The sequence below is a fragment of the Myxine glutinosa genome, chromosome 1 (genome assembly GCF_964187855.1).
Source record: "Myxine glutinosa chromosome 1, kmMyxGlut1.1, whole genome shotgun sequence".
NCBI lineage: Eukaryota > Metazoa > Chordata > Myxini > Myxiniformes > Myxinidae > Myxine > Myxine glutinosa.
In genome coordinates, this window is record NC_136261.1 from 329,794,368 (window position 1) to 329,814,909 (window position 20,542).

Genomic DNA, 20,542 nt, shown 5'->3' on the forward strand with positions numbered 1-20,542 from the left:
TGTATTTTCAAAAGGGATGTTTTGACCCCCCAACCATGATCTACGTCTGCATATTCTGCTCGTCGGTAGACATCTTGATGCACAGAATAAACTTCTGATAGGATGCTACGAGCAGGAATAAATTGTGAGGCAGATTAGTGATCTGTTAATAGCATGTGACCACCAGGCTGCCAGACAAGTGTGTGGCTCTGTTCCATATCACCAAAATTGGACAGGCATTTGCTATCCATTCCTGGCTGTGCCTGTAAAAAGGGAGAAGGTGTAGGGGCTCAAGAAAAGGTTCTGACCATTTTTGGAACTTGCAGCTCAGGAAACCGTTAAAAATCTCGCCAAGAGAGCCGATGTGGTGCAGGTTATCCAGAATGATGACAAGGGGAAGGTCTGCAGCATTACTTTCATTACTGCACTGGTCAGCCAAGTTCAACAAATACTGGCGCAGTTCCTGGTCACACACACACACACACATGCCTAAATCAGCGATAACCTTGGTTTCTTAACATTAAAACCTTCCAACACAACAGGAATCTCAGAGTCGTGATTTTGGAGATGTCTACATTCCTAAATATGCAGTATAAAAGATACCATCTCCGTTCTCGAGCTACGGACTCAAATACATTGGAAATCATCTGAAACTTCAAACTTAGAAATGGAACGTTAAAGATAAGATGCATTTTTTTTCAATATTCTGCGCATTTCAACAATGAGGATTTAAAACGTCGACATTTCTATAAGGTTTCACATTCTAGGAAGATAGTCTGGAGGAATATACTCTCGTCTGAGCTGTACATCCTGGGTTCAAATCTGGACCCAGCTATAAACTGTCATCCTGGTGTTTCACCGGCAGGGCGATTCATCAATGTTTGTGCCATCCCTAAAATGGAAGTTAACTGGGTGTCCTGTCTGCCAGTATTAGTTGGTGGACGTTAGAGATCCCACGTTGTCCTTTGTGAAGAATAGGCGAGCGAGTGGAGTGTTGGCACGCTGACAAATAACAAATTATTGCCCTAACCAGCAGGGGGCACTGCATCAGCGGCACAATTGTGCCCTCAGGCAATGATGCTACCTCGCAGTCTTATGTTTCAGACAAAAGAATAAGGTAATTGGCGATAACACAAGCACAGTCACTTTCAGAGCTTTTATTCCATCTCCACAGGGTGTTTCAAAAAGATTGATACAACTTTGACTTCATGCCATTTCTTTGTTTTCTGAACCATACCGTTTTCCTTTTCAGGGTTTGGTGGTGTTATGATATTTGTTCCCTGGGATTTCTATCTCCATAGCTCAACTATGCCATTGACAGTGGAGCAGAAGACAAAAGTGGTGCCTCTGTGGTATGAGAATAAATCATATGTAGACACCCACCGGAGGTTCTGCCGGGAATACGACCTCAGAACACATGACGGACCCACAAATTGTGCCATTCAACGCAATGTGAAACATTTTGAGCACAAGGGTACAGTGTACAACCTGAGCAAGGGCAACAGTGGCAGGCCAGGCATCAGTAACCAAGAGCCAAGCCAACATCGACGCCCTGCGGGATTCTGCAGTGGACAGTCCCAAGAAATCCCACCACGCATGCTCCCAGGAGCTGGACATCAAACCAACATCAGTCTGGTGTATCCTCACTAAGGAACTGAAGCTTTTCCCATACATAATCTCTATCAGGCATAAACTGACTCAAGATGACATGAGAAGAAGACTTGATATGTGCAACTGGCTCAGTGACAGGATGGAGCGGTACCCAAACTGGATCAACCTGATGTGGTTCAGTGATGAAGCCCATTTCCACTTTAACGGTGCCATCAGCAACCACAACAACATTTTCTGGGGGGTAGAACCACCTGATGAGATCACTGAGAGGCACCTTAAAGGGCCTAAGGTCACATGCTTCTGCACCTTCAATGCCAGATGGGGAATGTTAGGGCCTTACTGGTTTCAGAATGACAACAGCAGGATGGTAATGATCAACGGTGAGCACTACCAGGCCATGCTCCAGAAGTTCCATAATGATCTAGCCCAAAACGTCACAACAAACCAGCTCAGCATGACCTGGCTTATGCAGGATGGTGCACCCCCTCATACAGATGGCGACACCATCACTTTCCTGCAGCAGCACTTCAGAAACCGCCTCATTACCCTGGGTACCGCTCATGACTGGGCACCCCATAGCCCAGACTTGAACCCGCTGGACCACTGGTTCAGGGGAGATGCCAAGGGCTCTGTCTACATCAACCGCCCTGCCACACTGGATGGTCTGAAGCAGGAGGTGCCAGACTACTTCCAGGCAGTGCCACATGAGACCTACCGGAAAGTGGACAGAACTTTCGAGTCAGGATCAGTGCCTGTCTGAACTGTAGGGGCAAACATCGAGAACGTTAATTGCAAGGAATTTGCATAAATGCCAATTTCTGACCTTGGGCTCTCACTAACTCTAGCAGTAACTTACTGCAATAGCAATCAGTGATATAAAATACCATGTCATAATCTTTCAAGAAATGTTTGGTTCACCTTCCTGAGGTTTCTGTTTCTTTGTAAATAAAAGTTTAAAGTTGTATCAATCTTTTTGAAACACCCTGTATAAAGATGAGCATTCCTAAAGTAATATATTAAGGTAACTAACTGTAGGAAGGTTATTCTGCAGATCAGAGTATAGTCACACAATTAGATTTGTGATCTGAGGTGTTTCGACTTTGGACCAGACTCTCGTCGGTTAACCAGCTTACAGTGACTGCAACCCTTCCCTTCTCTCTGAGCATATTCTTTGCTGTGATAGTAATTCAATCCCATGGGATAACTTAATATTTCGCCATAACCAGATAGTGCTGCTGGCTCATAGTGATGATCTGATTATAGTGTCTATTATGCTCCTTCTGTTTGTGTTTTGTATTCAAAGCCAATCCAGAATCTGCTAAATTATGTCTTATGTATGTATGTATACTGTATATATACAGTGCATTCCGAAAGTATTCCGACCCCTTCACTTTTTTCACATTTTGTTATGTTGTAGCCTTATGCTGAAATAGTTCAAATTCATTTTTTCCCTCATCAATCTACACTCAATACCCCATAATGACAAAGAGAAAACAGGATTTTAGAAAGTTTTTCAAATTTATTAAAAATAAAAAACTAAAATATCACATTGACATAAGTATTCAGACCCTTTGCTATGACACTTGAAATTTAGCTCAGGTGCCTCCCATTTCTCTTGATCATCTTAGATGTTTCTTCACCTTGATTGGAGTCCACCTGTGGTAAATTCAATTGATTGGACATGATTTGGAAAGGCACACACCTGTCTATATGAGGTCTCACAGCTGACAATGCATATCAGAGCAAAAACCAATCCATGAGGTCAAACGAACTGCCTGCAGAGCTCAGAGACAGGATTGTGTCGAGGCACAGATCTGGGAAGCCTACCAAAAAACTCTGCTGCATTGAAGGTTCCCAAGGGCACAGTGGCCTCCATAATTCTTAAATGGCAGAAGTTTGGAACAACCAGGACTCTTCCTAGAGCTGGCCGCCCGGCCAAACTGAGCAATCGGGGGAGAAAGGCCTTGGTAAGAGAGGTGACCAAGAACCCGATGGTCACTCTGGCTGAGCTACAGAGATCCTGTGTGGAGATGGGAGAAACTTCCAGAAGGACAACCATCACTGCAACACTCCACCGATCTGGGCTTTATGGCAGAGTGGCCAGACGGAAGCCTCTCCTCAGTGAAAGACATGAAAGCCCGCTTGGAGTTTGCTAAAAAGCACCTAAAGGACTCTCAGACTGTGAAAAACAAGATTCTGTGGTCTGATGAAACCAAGATTGAACTGTTTGGCTTCCGTCTGGCCACTCTGCCATAAAGCCCAGATCGGTGGAGTGTTGCAGTGATGGTTGTCCTTCTGGAAGTTTCCCCTATCTCCACACAGGATCTCTGGAGCTCAACCAGAGTGACCATCGGGTTCTTGGTCACCTCTCTTACCAAGGCCCTTCTCCCCGATTGCTCAGTTTTACCGGGAGGCCAGCTCTAGGAAGAGTCATGGTTGTTCCAAACTTCTGCCATTTAAGAATTATGGAGGCCACTGTGCTCTTGGGAACCTTCAATGCAGCAGAAAGTTCTTTGTCGGCTTCCCCAGATCTGTGCCTCGACACAATCCTGTCTCTGAGCTCTGCAGGCAGTTCCTTCGACCTCATGGCTTGGTTTTTGCTCTGATCTGCATTGTCAGCTGTGAGACCTCATATAGACAGGTGTGTGCCTTTCCAAATCATGTGCAATCAATTGAATTTACCACAGGTGGACTCCAATCAAGGTGAAGAAACATCTAAGATGATCAAGAGAAATGGGAGGCACCTGAGCTAAATTTCAAGTGTCATAGCAAAGGGTATGAATACTTATGTCAATGTGACATTTCAGTTTTTTATTTTTAATAAATTTGCAAAACTTTCTAAAATCCTGTTTTCTCTTTGTCATTATTGGGTATTGAGTGTAGATTGATGAGGGAAAAAATGAATTTAAACGATTTCAGCATAAGGCTGCAACATAACAAAATGTGAAAAAAGTGAAGGGGTCTGAATACTTTCTAAATGCACTGTGTGTGTGTGTGTGTGTGTGTGTGTGTGTGTGTGTGTGTGTGTGTGTATATATATATATATATATATATATATATATATATATATATATATATATACACACACACACACACACATACGGTATATATATGTGCATGTTAGCAGGCTTTAAAGACAAAGTTGATGGAATGAATTATTAGATGCTCATTTTGAGCAACAATCTTATAAAGCGCTTTCAAAACCATAGTACCAATCCTAAGGGGAAAACTATCAGGAAAATTCAATATATGTTTAAAATATTCCTTAAAATAAATGATACAACAATTACTGTACATCACCAGGAATTTAATGTTTTTTTGCTATGATAACTAATCACACAAATTAGTCACCATATAGAGTTGGAAGCAGGTTCATAAAATGTATTACGTGAAGTATTCACTAATAATGATAATGTATTTAATAAAGAAAAATGACTGTGTGCATGAAGTTAATTTGCATTCCTTGATTTAACTATTTTCCTTCACAGTTTTCTCTGCAAGGTTTGTCTTTTCCACAAGGTTAAAACATCTATGGCCTTGGAAATACAAGATCAATGAAAGGAAGCTCCATGATTTCATCCGCAATATGATTTGCAAAAGCTCCATTACTTTGTATTTTTTTATCCTTCACAATATCCTTCAAGGACATAAGTTACAGAAATCAAATTCAACTCGCACTCCACTTTAACAGCTGGTGAATGCTGAAAGATTGGGGTTTTTTTTTTTTTAAACACAATCAGCCTTTGAAAGTTAATGGCGTTAGAGATACAAATAATTTCCAAAAATGGTGGTAAAAAATGGGTTGCAGGATGTTTACTTTTGAGGTGAAAACAAGGAAGGCCAAATGGAAAAAGAACCTCCGAAAATCAGAAAAGTTTAATCTAACCAAAGCAAGTATTGAGGACTGTAATTTATTTTATCAGGGCAAGATGGAACTACCAACATGGATTTTATCCCAGAATCATGTATATGAACAAATACTTGATGAGAGAGGGGTTACCTTCTTCACACTTTCATGAGTTATCTATTACCTATCCCTTCATGAGCTCTCAATGTATCCTTTAGTAACCTGTGAAGTCAAAAACCTCCGACTTCAAAATATGTTGGGACCGAACAAGTTTATGGAAAGAGGGCTGGCAGGATAGAAGAGACACTCACCTTTGAGCTGCCTAGTCTAGATGGCAATCCAGCCCCAGCTACAAACTGTCATCCTGGTGTTTCACATAAACGGTGACATATAAATGTGTGCACCATCCATCAGATGATCTGTCTGCTGACACTGGTGGTTGGTGGACATTAATGATCCTAACTGTGTTATTTGTGACGAGTTAACTCCGGTACCCTGGCTGAATTCCAAATTCCTGCCACTATCAGTCTAAAGTCAGGTCGAGCTGGCCAACGAGTGAAAGATTTGATGGAGAAAATAAATAAATAAATAAATAAAACGATCCCTGGCTGACCCCATAAGAAGATGGGAACAATTGGGGTCATTAAAACAAAGTAGTAGCAGCAGTAGTAGTAGTAGTGGTGGTGCACGAGCCCAGGTCAGTTCTGTTCGACCAGGCCCGTGGTATGGAAATAGCCGATTGATCTCCATGGAGCAATTCAGAGATCCCTCCATCTAAGCACATCCAAGCCTGTTCAAGCAGAACTTATGAGTAGTGGAGGTAGTAGTAGTATGTAGTTGTAAGTTGATGGAATATCTATCCACTGACAGGATAACTCAGGATTAGCGTGCATGCCATTGAGTTTGAGTCACGGCCTAATTAACTTTGGAAAGGTCAACACCGCACAACGGAGTGATGACCTTTCCAAAGTTAATTTGTGGCTATAAAAGCATCCATGATCAAGTCTTGGGAACACCTGATGACCAACAAATTAATGAGAAAAGTACTGTGGTCTTGTTGAAATGGTCTCGGGCACCCCAAAAAATCTTTATTTGTAAGAGTAATTTTGCTGGAGGTCACAATGCCCAAAAGTGCATTAATTAAAACGAAAACATTTATTCATAAATAATTATTTTAAAAATAAAGTTGAAAGGATAAAATGTCATGAAGAAAGCTGGAACGATTTCGGTAAACGAGTTAGGTTGGCGTCATCATCGTTCATAGGTAGCACATGGCATCATCATCCAGGTACCTTTGCTGGTGTAAAATAAATAAATAAGTGGAGGAATGTTTTTGCCCCAGCAAGACTCAGAAGAGATGTTCTTTCTTGTTCTATTTTCCTAACACCTATTTTTCCTACACTGGGTGGGTTATTTGATAATACTGTAAAAGCAGTCATGTTTTTGGCTCTGAATGAAAAGATAATTTTACGTGAAATTACTTAATGTGACTGCACTGCAATGTCCACATTCGCTCCGTCATATGTTCTGCATCCAGGATCCTGGGCTTGTGTCCCCATTTCACATTTTACTGCTCATTACTGCCCCTCCCCACCCAACCCCAACACTCTTGCATCCCACTCTCGATTCCCAAACTTATTATTCTGGCTACTCTTGTGTTCTGATATTAAAGGGGTTACTGCAATCTCACCGATCTATCCTCGAGGTGTCTTCTGCTTTTACAGCAATGTTGTGCCTAATTGAAACTTTTATCATCCAGGATGTTCAAACTCGTTCATTTCCTTATTATGTTATTTTTGTTTCAATGACTCCATTTTCCTTATTATGCCAATTAATATGGTGGTGGCTCTCACCGGCGACATTCAAAGCGTCGTTTCCTCCAGCCCTTGGTCCAAGTTATTATGACTCAAAGGAATTAGAATAAAATTGGCTTTTCGCTTCATTCTTCAATAAGAGGTTCTTCCCTCCACCACCATAGGTGGATGGAGGTTGTAATCTATATGTGACTCCCTGTCTCCTTAATGAAGAACAGATCTATGAGATATTTTACACTATTGTTTTGCTCTTAAGGAAAATTAACCCAGATTAAAAATAAAACGAGAGCGTTCATACAATACATTATCCCACTTCAGTGTTTAATTATATAATTAAATTGAAATAAAATAAAAATTCTAAAGGTCATATAGAAATGAATGATATCAGAAACCTGAATAACTGACGATGAGAACAACATTGGTAAATATAATAGTGTATTGTTAGTGTTGTTTATCTTACTATAATTCACCAAATGTCTGTCTGTCTGTCTGTCTGTCTGTCTGTCTGTCTGTTCCCAGGTACCGCAAAAACGGCTGAAGCGATCGCAACGAAATTTTGGGTGGGTAATCCCCTGGAGTAAAACAGGCTATATTGTTTTTCCAATTTTTCCCCAATTTTCAATTTTTTCCAATTTCCAATTTTCCAGTTTTTCCAAACACGATGGAATAATATTTACCGATATGAACAGTGATGTGGCTTTTATTGAAATTCTACAAATACTGTTAAGATTTTGATGATTTGCGTGTGATATGATTTAACGGATGTTTATATAAATCGTTTAAAATAAAAAAAACACTTCAATTTCTGATATTTTGCCTTTTCATTTGGGCCTCCCAATTGAAGCCCCGCACGTAGGGCGGGTACCGTTGCTAGTATTTGTAATGGAGAAAAACTGCGATCTGATGTGAAATAGATGAAGAATTACAACGAAGGCTTTGGGGTTGATACCTTGCTAGACTTGTGGTCCACGTTGAAAGTGGCAATGATGCCATCAGAGACTTCACGCCCAGACCGCCTTACAATGTACTCGGCAAGCCGGTTTGCCAAGTAGGTCTTTCCCGTGCCACTTGGTCCAGAAAGGATGATCCGCCGATGTTCAGTCAGGAGGGATACATATCTCTGGAGCATCGCCTTTGGGATGAGTGTCTCAAAAACAAGGCTGTCCAGGCTGCTTTCAGCTTGTCCTAATATGCCCGTGACCAAGGATATGGCATTTCAAGAGAAAAACAGATAAAGGCACAAAACATTAGGACGAAATTGGGAAAACAGCTCGATATAATTCAAGCACAATAAGCATCAAAGGAGAAATGGCTGTTTGAATAAAAAGGACAACTAGAAAGCATCTGAAAATGCAAAACCCGCCTGCGTCCGTTTGTATTCAGACGTCTTTTTCTTCTTCTTTTGTATGCTCAAAATAACGAAAACAGTAAAAAAAAGAAAAAAAAAGAAAATTGACTATTTAATGCAACCTTGATCTTTAGATCTAAAAAAAACAATCAGCTTCTAGCTTTTGATTGATGAACCAATTAAGTGCCCCAATATGCAAATTCTTAAAATTTCAGGTCAATCGGATGAAAATTGACGCTGACCTTTGACCATTTGACCAAGTTATTAATTTGCCTTCTCCATATTCTCGTAATATAGCTTTGGTGAAAATTTGATGACAAAACTCAAATGGTAAATTGAAATTTCAGGTCAATTTAATGAAAATTGATGATTTTAGGTGATGCTGACCTTTAACCTTTTGAACAAATTATAAATTTTTCTTCTCCATATTATCATAATAAAGCTTTGTTGAAAGTTTGATGACAAAATTCAAATGGTAAATTGAAATTTCAGGGCAATTGGATGAAAATTGATGATTTTAGTGTCACTGACCACCTTTGACCTTTTGACAACATTATTCATTTGCCTTCTCCGTATTATCGTAATTAAGATTTGATGGCAATAGCTCAAATGGTAAAAAGGTTACAACTCGGACAGAAAAAAAAAAACCACAAACACACACACAAACAAACACACACACACACACACACACACACACACACACACACACACACACACACACACACACACACACACACACACGATTGGCTAGAAAATCTAAACCTTGCATGTACTTTACCGAGAAAATCAATCAGTACACTGAGTATGGTCGTGTTGAAATATCAATAACTATCAACTTATGGAAGCATTTAACATGAAAGGATGGAAGAGTTATCATTTGTACAAGTGTACAATGCCAAATGAGAAATGGTTTCATTGAGTGAGAACGATGAGTCAAACAAACCCACCTGTCTCTTTCCTTGGTCATCCACTGGAAGAGATTCCTCTTTTTTGAATTTCTCGGCCTTACCATCAGCCATGACCTTTCCCGGGCCAACCATAAATCAAAGATTCCAGCTGCAGATTGGGCATCCTCGTCGATCCAAGTCTTTCTTTGGGAAATCAGAGCTGTGCACAGTCTTCAAAGGCCTTTGTCCATAGCTCAATAGAGTACTGCTCTCTTTTTCTGTATTGTATTCCAAACTAATCCAGAATCTTCTAAATTATGTGTTGCAGAATTCTTTGCTGACAACTTCAGTAGGTAACTAATGTACATGATGTTTTGTCTGCCTCAATCTAATGTTGGCCCTCATTCAAATTTAATCTACCATCTGGAACATTCAGATGCTTGGGCAGTCATTACAATACCTGGGACTTCATCAACACCAACACATAAATGTCAGGTCCAAAGCACACCATCAATATCGATGATCATTTTACCTGTATCACCTCCAATGCAATCTACTGTTTTCATGTTCACTTTGCAATAAACTCTACATCGGTGAAACTGGACGACGGCTTAGAGACCACTTTGGAGAACACCTCTAGTATGTCAAAACCAACAACGATGACATCAGTAAACTAGTTTCTCATCACTTAGACCAGGCAGTACAAACTATTCATCATTTGTCTGATTGTGGGTTGATACTCCACCATGGAAGCAATGACTTCCGGAAATTCAAAGAACAGGATTTCATCTATAAACTTGGAACATCAGTACCAAACGGCCTGAATGAAAAATTTACTTTCTGCTCGTCACTGTGCTCAGTCAGGCTCATCCTTCACCCCTCTCTTCTTCCACTTTTTCAGTCCATTTCCTTACTCCTTCCTCATCTACAGCTTGTTTCCCCTCTCCCTTCTCTCCCCTGTACTCCAGCTACATCCACACCCCTCTACCCCACATACCTCCACACCGCTCCACTCTCACCCCTCTACCCCACCACTACCATACCATACCCTCTATACCCCTCATACCCCCAAACTCCCTCTACACCACCTACTCACATATACACCCCCACACCCTTCAACACCCATTACACATCTAATGCTCTCTAGATCACCGACAGTGCATTCAGAAAGGATTCAGACCCCTTCACTTTTTTCACATTTTGTTATGTTGCGGCCTTATGCTGAAATCGTTTAAATTCATTTTTTCCCTCATCAATCTACACTCAATACCCCAAAATGACAAAGAGAAAACAGGATTTTAGAAAGTTTTTCAAATTTATTAAAAATAAAAAACTGAAATATCACATTGACATAAGTATTCATACCCTTTGCTATGACACTTGAAATTTAGCTCAGGTGCCTCCCATTTCTCTTGATCATCTTTGAGATGTTTCTACACCTTGATTGGAGTCCACCTGTGGTAAATTCAATTGATTGGACATGATTTGGAAAGGCACACACCTGTCTATATAAGGACTCACAGCTGACAATCCATATCAGAGCAAAAACCAATCCATGAGGTCGAAGGAACTGCCTGCAGAGCTGAGAGACAGGACTTTGTCGAGGCACAGATCTGGGGAAGCCTACAAAAAAAATTCTGCTGCATTGAAGGTTCCCAAGAGCACAGTGGCCTCCATAATTCTTAAATGGAAGAAGTTTGGAACAACCAGGACTCTTCCTAGAGCTGGCTGCCCGGCCAAACTGAGCAATCGGGGGAGAAGGGCCTTGGTAATAGAGGTGACCAAGAACCCGATGGTCACTCTGGCTGAGCTCCAGAGATCCTGTGTGGAGATGGGGAAAACTTCCAGAAGGACAACCATCACTGCAACACTCCACCGATCTGGGCTTTATGGCAGAGTGGCCAGACGGAAGCCTCTCCTCAGTGAAAGACACATGAAAGCCCGCTTGGAGTTTGCAAAAACGCACCGAAAGGACTCTCAGACTGTGAGAAACAAGATTCTGTGGTCTGATGAAACCAAAATTTAACTGTTTGGCCTCAATTCTAAGCGTCATGTCTGGAGGAAACCAGGCACCGCCCATCACCTGCCCAATACCATCCCAACAGTGAAGCATGGTGGTGGCAGCATCATGCTGTGGGGGTGTTTTTCAGCAGCAGGGACTGAAGGACTGGTCAGGGTTGAGGGAACAATGAACGGAGCAAAGTACAGAGATATCCTTAATGAAAACCTGAAACAGAGCGCTCAGGACCTCAGACTGGGCCGAAGGTTGACCTTCCAACAGGACAATGAGCCTAAGCACACAGCGAAGACAATGCAGGAGTGGCTTAGGGACAACTCTGTGAAGGTCCTTGAGTGGCCCAGCCAGAGTCCTGACTTGAACCCAATCGAACAACTCTGGAGAGACCTGAAAATGGCTGTCCACCGACGGTCTCCATCCAACCTGACAGAGCTTGAGAGGATCTGCAGAGAAGAATGGCAGAAAATCCCCAAATCCAGGTGTGCAAAGCTCGTCGCGTCATACCCAAGAAGACTTGAGGCTGTAATCGCTGCCAAAGGTGGTTCAACTAAGTACTAAGTTAAGGGTCTGAATACTTATGGCAATGTGATATTTCAGTTTTTTCTTTTGAATAAATTTGCAAAACTTTCTAAAACCCTGTTTTCTCTTTGTCATTATGGGGTATTGAGTGTAGATTGACGAGGGAAAAAATGAATTTAAACGATTTCAGCAGAAGGCTGCAACATAACAAAATGTGAAAAAAGTGAAGGGGTCTGAATACTTTCTGAATGCACTGTATCTCCCTCTCTATGTCTCTCACTCCCACCTCTTCCCCCATTCCTCCCTTCCTAATTGTCTTCTCATTCTATCTCCCTTCTTTTTCTTCCCATTCTTCTTTCTCTTCCTCTTCACCTCCTTGTCACTCATAACGTTTCATCCTGAGCAATACATCACACATGACGTGCTACCTCTGTCCAATCGGCGTCACCCATTCCCATTATGTCTGTGAAAGCGTCATTTGCGAAAGTCTCTTTTCACCAACCCCTGCCAAATTTCCTCTTTTGCTCCGGAGAAGGGTAAGGGCCAAAACATTAGCTTCTGTTCTCTCCATGGCGGATCAGTCACTATTTAAATTTAAGGTATTTGCATTTCTTATTTGTTTTAAGGAGTTTGAAGGTCTAAAGGGGCTAAAGGGTCTTATCGGGTCTAAAGGGTGTAAAGGGGTCTGAAAGGTTTTAAATGTTTAAATGGTCTACAAGAATGGCAATCGGTAGAGGGCATACCTCCGTGAGGCTGAATAGTTTATGTTATCTATCCCAAAGATAGGTCATATCTGGATCCAGACCTTAACCAAAATCGAATAGACTTGTTATTGTCTTGTTACTGCTCTTACATGAGCCTCGACTTCGTATACAAAAAAAAAAAATACAAAAAAAAAAAAATTGTCACATACCCAACTCATCAACCTAGTTTTGTCTCAATCCGTCCAGAACCTTTTGAGATATCTTTCTGCATCTCGTTTCAGCCCAATTTCTCAATGATGAAGAATCACTTAAAAATTCTCAGATCCAAATCCTGATCCGGATCTTCACCAAAATCTAATCATTTCATCCTCGTCACATACCCAACCTCTCCGCAAACTTCGTCCGAATCCGTCCACAACTTTTTGAGATATCTTGTTCACAAACAGACCGACAAACAGACAGAGGTGAAAACATAACCTCCATCCACCGTCAGTGGCAGAGGTAAAAATTCCAAAAGGGTGTAAAAGAGTAACGTTCTGAAAAGGTATAAAATGTTATACAGCATCTAATAGGTCTGAAAGGGTCTAATAGGTATAAAGGTCTAAATGCTATAGGGTACACACCATCCAGGGCAAACATCAAGGGTATGTGGATCAACTGAGGCTTCAAACCATGCTTTATTATTATTATTATTATTATTATTATTATTATAATATATATATGTCAAGTCAATTGGATGAAAATTATCTATTTTATGAGATCTTCACTTTTGACCTTTTAAGCTACTGACCTCAAAAACAATAAGTGTCTAGTAATAGCTTTTGATGAGCTCCTCGAGCTTGTTAAGTTTTGTGAAGATCGATCTGGAATTGTGACTTGTGGGTGACTGACAGACAGACAAACAGACAGACAGACAGACAGACAGACATATTCAGGAGACGAATACACTTGTGAATCTTCAATTTGGCAATTAATGATGCAAGGATAGAAAGAACCTAAGTTCTCAGAAACAACTGACCCAGTTCACAAATATTTAAAAACAGCAATATCCCAAATTTGTATTTGAAATGGAAGCAAGCAAGATACACCTACCTTTGAGGCTGAGGCAGATCGTTGTATTCTCTCCCACCAGGTATCCACATGGGAGTAACTCTGGTACGTCGAAGTCTCGGCTTCGCTCGAGGTCACCAATGTGGTAGCTGAGCACGCTATCTGAATTTAAACCGATATTAGTTAAAGGGTCCACCCGGAGGAGATATTCCTGCAAAGAGTGGAAAGCAAATTAGATCAAACTGCAATTACAATTTGTTAGCAGTGAATTTGACTCATTTCTAGTCAAAGAAAGGTATGCCGTTGCACGAGTTATATAAAATTCATTAAAAAACTATTCTGGCTAAACAGTTGCATTGGCTCTGTCTATTAGGCATAAGTTTAGCAGAGCTGCAGCCCCCCCTACATTTCCGTAGGATTGTACTGCAGCCAATACCGGGAAGAGAATTTAATTCTCAATTTTATAGACTAGTCCACCCCAGAACATCCACGAACATGCACGAGGGAACATCCATCCACGATGATCCATCCATCCACGAACATCCATCCACGAGGGAGAGGGAACATCCACGGACACTTGTTTTGGGTTTGTTAACCCGCATTCTGAGGGAGGCCTTTTTATATCAAAAAAGGGGAAAAAAGCAATAAAAAAAAAACATTAAACAGCTTGGGATGCGCACCTTGAACCATGGTCAAAATTCAACAAGACTGTCCCATGAGCATGCACAAGCACGTCAGCCAGAAGGCTGAAGTACATGGTCAATCAAACACACACATCCTAACCCTCGAGGCCAGAATGAATGGTCATACAGTTGGACCACTCCTCAATAGGAGTAGATCCCCATGACACTCGTCAGCATGGAGCAGAAGCTCTTCCTTTGAGTGAACTGGCCAAACCCTAAAAAATATTAAGTCGAGATCAGACCCCATCACTATCACTAGAGTAGGTAACGAGGAAGCACACCAGCTATTGCTAAATGCATCCTGACCAGCAGGAAACGTCCGCCACACATTAACCTGTCTGTGGTGCATGTTCTGGGAGTAGCCAGGAACAATATAAGTATAAAAAGTCTCTTCTGGCTAAACAGTCGATTAGGCCCCGCCAATAATACATGAGCTTAGCAGAGCTACAAACCTCTACCCAGAAGAAAAGAGCCTTTTTCGGCCAGAAGAGACTTACATTTTTAATTGTTGTACTGATTGTTTTGAAAAAATAAAAGGATATTTATGTACAGTATATGTATATATGCTGTTATTGGATTACTCATGATGGCATGAATCTTTAACCCATGCCATGATCATGGATGTGAAAATGAACTTTGTGTTGTTTGACTATGAAGATAAAAAAAAAACATTTTTATTATCCACAAATATTACCACTGGATGATATGAATGAGGCTGATTTAGCTATTATCTTTGGGAGCATGATAACTATAATGACACTCGGTAGAGAGCATACCCTCGCCAGGGTGAACAGTTTACAGTTTGTATCCCACTGATAGGCTGGATCTGGATTTAGACCTGAACTAAAATCTAATTGGCTTGTTCTTGTCACCGAACCAACTCATCCCCCAGGTTTTGTCATAACCTGTCTCCAACGTTTTGAGATATCGTGCTATAAATCATTTTGGCCCCATCACTCAATGGTGAAGAATGACTTAAATTTTTTTATTTATTATCATATCCAGATCCGTATTCGGATCTTCACCAAAATCGAATCGATTCGTCCTTGTGGCATAACTAACCTGTCCACCAAATTTAGTCTGAATCTGCCCACAACTTTTTGAGATATCCTGTTCACAAACAGACAGACAAACAGGGGTGAAAACATAACCTCCACCCACCTTGGGTGGTGGAGGTAAAAAATAAAAAAGCTAATATGCAGGGCGTTTTGAAGACTTAGCATTTGCATTAAAATAGACAGATGGACAAACATATTAAGCAGTGAATATATATATATATATATATATATATATATATATATATATATATATATATATATATATATATATATATATATATATACACACACACACAGTTATGTATCGTTAAATATAGTAATAAAAGTTCAAAGTTGCACAAGGACTTCATAGACACTCTGCAATCCTGCATGTATGTTTTTGTTTTTTTTTAATGTTGAAGGCTCCAGTCATACAAATACAGATGCCTTGATGGACACAAAAGTGGTTGTTAAATATCCTAATAATTAATCAATAATCAATAAAGTCAAGGATAATGGCAATGTATGTGACATAATATGGGCATATGGGTCATAATAGCAATGGGCCATAATAGTAGCGTGTTCTGTTAACGATGGTAATTTTGTTCAGAATAAGCATGCGAGCGAGACTATGTGCTCTACTGAGTGTCATTCTAGTTTATTACTAGATTAGCACAGTAGATTTAGTTACTTTTTAGTTGGATGTGCCTTTTTCCTTAAAAAAAAACACAATATAATAAAAATACAAAATATATATATATACACTAGTGGGGTATGCTTAAACATTGTAAGCAATGACGAACTTCAGATGTAGGTACATAATAAATAGAGCTTAATGATTATAAGCCTGGTGTTGATTAGCCTGGTGCCATGATTAGTCTGGTGTTGGCTTAGCCGTTAGGGTGCCGGCTTGGGATCCTCGGATCCTGGGTTCGAATCCCGATCGATCGCTGAATTAACGCCAGGGGGGTTGACTCAGCCTGTCATCCTTCCGAGGTCGGCAAATTGAGTACCAGCTTGCTGGGATGAATGATCCGGTGTGTACCCCGGTTTAGAATAGGTACACCGTATCCCTGCACATCATAAGAGGCGACCAAGGGTTGGCGTCAGGAAGGGCATCTGGCCATAAAAACATTGCCTCAAACAGGGAACCATGATTGTCATGGGGCCTGCAAGGCTAACCCCCGCTCTAGCGGGGAAAATGGCCTTAAAACGATCATTCATTCATATTCATTTCATCACCGACCTGCTAGATATCGTTTTTTTATGCGGACAAGTTTATGGTTTTTTAATGTATATTTTCATTGAGGTTTTTATTTGACAGTTTACAGTTATAGAAATTACAATTTTCAAATGCTAGATATAGATTGAGGTTTTTTTTCTTGTGCGTGTTTACAGTTTTTTTTACGCATAAATTCTGATGGTTCTGTGATTTTTCCTGGTGTATTAGCTTAAATGTCCGTTGGCATGCCAAATTTCAGCTTTCTACGACATGTGGAGGGTACCGAAAATTATTATCAGTCAGTGGGTAGAATGAAAATGATATATATATATATATATATATATATATATGTATATATATATATATATATGTTTAGTTACACCTCAATGTAGATATAATAATTGTTCTATTCATTTAATAAAACGCATTGGGATTTTGATGCATGACCTCAGCAAGCCAGATGGGAAATTGTCATGTGGCATGTATACAGAACATGGATCATTTTGCAGACTGGCTTCACAGAATAAATCGTACTCAAGCTCCAAGTTAGAGTCACCTTGAAAAGACGCCTCACGACTCCATCTAAGACATCCCACTTTGTCTTTCCACTGACTCCAATACTTCCAACGAGGTATTCCAAGGGCTTTGTATCCTGTTGGTCACAGTGCATGAACATCAAACAGTGCATTCCAGAGACATGCATTCTGAAATGTCAATCAGAAAGTTGAAGCAATGTCTGTTATTGGAACAGTAATGATTGCATGAATCTTTAACCCATGCCGTGATCATACATGTGGAAATGAACAAATTGAATTGCTCTGCAGAAAAAAGGAATTGAAGACTTAATGGAGATGTCCTTTGCAATTAATACTGCTATTGATCCTGGAAAGCCAGAAAGCATGACAAAATATCCAAAATATTTTACACCCTTCATGGTAGGCTAATCTCTGAGTCCCATGTGAAACATTTGCATCCCAGAATGGTGGTAATTGCTATTCTAGATGCTATTTGTCATTTTCCTCTGTGGACGAACATCAAGATGCTGGGGTCCTAGGTTCAATCAAAGGCACTGTGTCGATCGTCCACTAATGGCATTGTAATTCAGGTACAGGTACATTTGTTTCTCATAGTGTCCTGGTTTGGCAGGTGCTCAATGTACAAGCTCCTCCATGAGCCCAAGACACTGTCAAAAAAGTCATACTTCTCTGCGTTTGGAGGTGTCATCAAAGGCGACAACAATCTTCACATTCCTCCTGTCCTTCCTCAGGCTTCCATCTCCATCATCGATCAGCATATCTATATTGTCGGAAAGAGAGTGAACATACATAAGGGTCAAGAAAATGAGGCCTGAGGAAATTAAGGTAAAAGTAATAAAAATGATTTGTGAACAAGCAAAAAAGCTGAAATAGACAAGGAAGAGTAAAAAAAAGGTGTAAAAAAGGTAAAGAAAAAGAAAAGTCAAAAGAAAGTGCCTATACAGAGACAAAAAGGGAAAGGATGCATATACGTATTGGGGCAACAGGAAAGTAATACTAAAACAAATCTTAAAACTCCCACTGATTTGTGAACACAATTGGCTCAAACATTAATGAGTGAATGCTGGAAACTTTGTGCTCCAAAATTAATTGAGGAGTTTTGGTGGTTAAGGTATTTATGTATTGTTCCATAAGCTACTGACAACTAACCGTGGAGGTTCATAAACATTTCATTCTTGCTAAAAACTTTTAACATACAAATATAATGCCTGGAAGCTAATTTAGACATTTTAATCGAACTAGGGATTCAAAAATTACAAAAAACCGAAAATGAAGCAAAATAATTGAAATTGGGATTTAAAAAAAGTTTGTTGCCCTTTAACGGCCACTATTATCTCACCTTGTGGGGTTGGCTGGGGGAAGCTTGGCCGAAGTCTTTCACGAGCCGGCTGACCACGCCTGACGTTCACCGAGTTAGGGCAGGAATTTGGAATTTGGCCATGGTGCCGGCGATACTCGCCTACTCTTTGCGATGGCCACCATATGGGATCTTTAATGTCCACCTATCCATGCTGGCAGACGGGATTCCCGGTTTAACGCCCATCCGGGGAGGGACACATCTCGGACACATTGATGAATCACCTCGCCTGTGAAACACCGAACTGACAGTTTATAGCTGGGTCGGGATTCAAACCCAGGCTAGACAGCTTAGAGGTGAGTGTGTGTACCCCTAGGTCATCCTGTCAGCCAGGAATTAAAAAAAAAAAGATTGCAATTAAATTTTTTTTAAATGAACTATATTTTTTAATCAATGCATTATTATGGATGGATAAATGTAACGAAAGTTTAAATGACGAGTTAGTCTGTGGGCAACATTGGGCGATCTTTACAATTATTGCCAGCTAAAGTCTTCAGAAATTGTCATCACATTTAACATGCCTTTTCATGTTTTGCATTATAACAGGATTACATATTACTAGGGCATGCCCGTACAAAATCTATATCTAAAATTATATCCCCCCCCTCTATTTACATGAAATGGTTTGGTCCAAAGCGAACGGCTTGCGAGTACGGTGACAATCCCCCCCCCCCTCTATTTACATGAAATGGTTTGGTCCAAAGCGAACGGCTTGCGGAGTTTGGTAAAGAAATCGCCATAGCGTGCACAAACGCGCAGGAAAGCGAAAGAATCGCAAATTAGTTTTAATTAGTTTTAAAACACAGTTTAACGCCAACATAGCGGCAACATAGTTTGCCAACGTGAAATAAATGAATACGCTCTCAAATGTGCCGTCCGAGGCAGAGTCTGTTCGCCACGTTCGGCACACGTGATAACTCGCTGCTCTCTGATTGGTTGAATCGTTTTTTGGACATAGCTCGGTAACTACTTGTCCGATTAATATGAAACCTTGAAAAGGCACATCCTCGGGTCCCCAGCAATATACCTGGCAAGTTTCAAGTATATCGGACCCGTGGTTGTCGAGAAACAGCGGTCACAGACAAACATACAGACATACAAACATACACACAGAGATTACTGGAATTATAGATAGATACTGGCAATGTAAAACGTGTATTCACTCTAAAAGTGAGTGCTAAAGCTCATATTACAGCAGAGAATACTTTAGACTGATTCATTCCAAGGACCAATTGAACGAATGAGTATTTGATTGAACAAGACTAATATATAATTTATTCCAACTGGTCATGGGAAACGATCATCAACCTTTAACACCAATATTCTTGGCCTGGCTTAATTCGGCAACAGCATGGAACTGATTTCAGATGTATTTCATAGAAATTCGTGAATATGCATAAATAAATATAATGCATTCCACTGGTGAAAATAGAATGTCAGTTCGTTTTGGTTTCTATATTGAATGATGAGAGCTCATGATTGTTTGCTACCTTCGGCGATATTGACATTACAACTGTCTCTGAGCGTCAACATGGCTTAATTTAATCTTCTTCTTTAACGGGCACAATTATTCCCATGTTCTTGGGGGGTTGGCTCGGGGAAAGCATGACCCAAGTCTTTAACGAAGCAGATGGCCTGATGTTTGACTCCGGTTAGGGCAGGAATTTAGACTATGGTGCTGGTGATAGCTCACCTACTCTTCGCGAAGAACACCATGGGGGCTTTAAAGTCTAAGAAACCATGCCGGAAGATGTGTTGCTTGTTTAACATCCATCCAAGAGATGGCACATATTGATGAATCGCCTTGCCTGTGAAACACCAGGATGACAGTGTATGGGTGGGTCGGGATTCAAACCCAGGCTTGACAGCTTAGAGTCGAGAATGTGTATCCTGAGGCCATCCTGCTAATAGGTGAGAGAGTGTATACTGAG

The 20,542-nt window shown here is 40.6% G+C and overlaps 1 protein-coding gene across 1 annotated transcript in view; it reads right to left on the bottom strand.

Annotated features, from left to right (window-relative positions):
- Window positions 1-20,542, bottom strand: part of LOC137412026 (neuron navigator 2) — a gene marked incomplete in the record, with an annotated part of 519,476 nt that overhangs the window by 10,173 nt on the left and 488,761 nt on the right. The window contains 5 exon segments of the mRNA XM_078769766.1: window positions 288-442; window positions 8,201-8,436; window positions 13,819-13,987; window positions 17,275-17,370; window positions 17,920-18,014. Of these exon segments, the coding sequence (XP_078625892.1) occupies window positions 288-442; window positions 8,201-8,436; window positions 13,819-13,987; window positions 17,275-17,370; window positions 17,920-18,014 (751 nt within the window).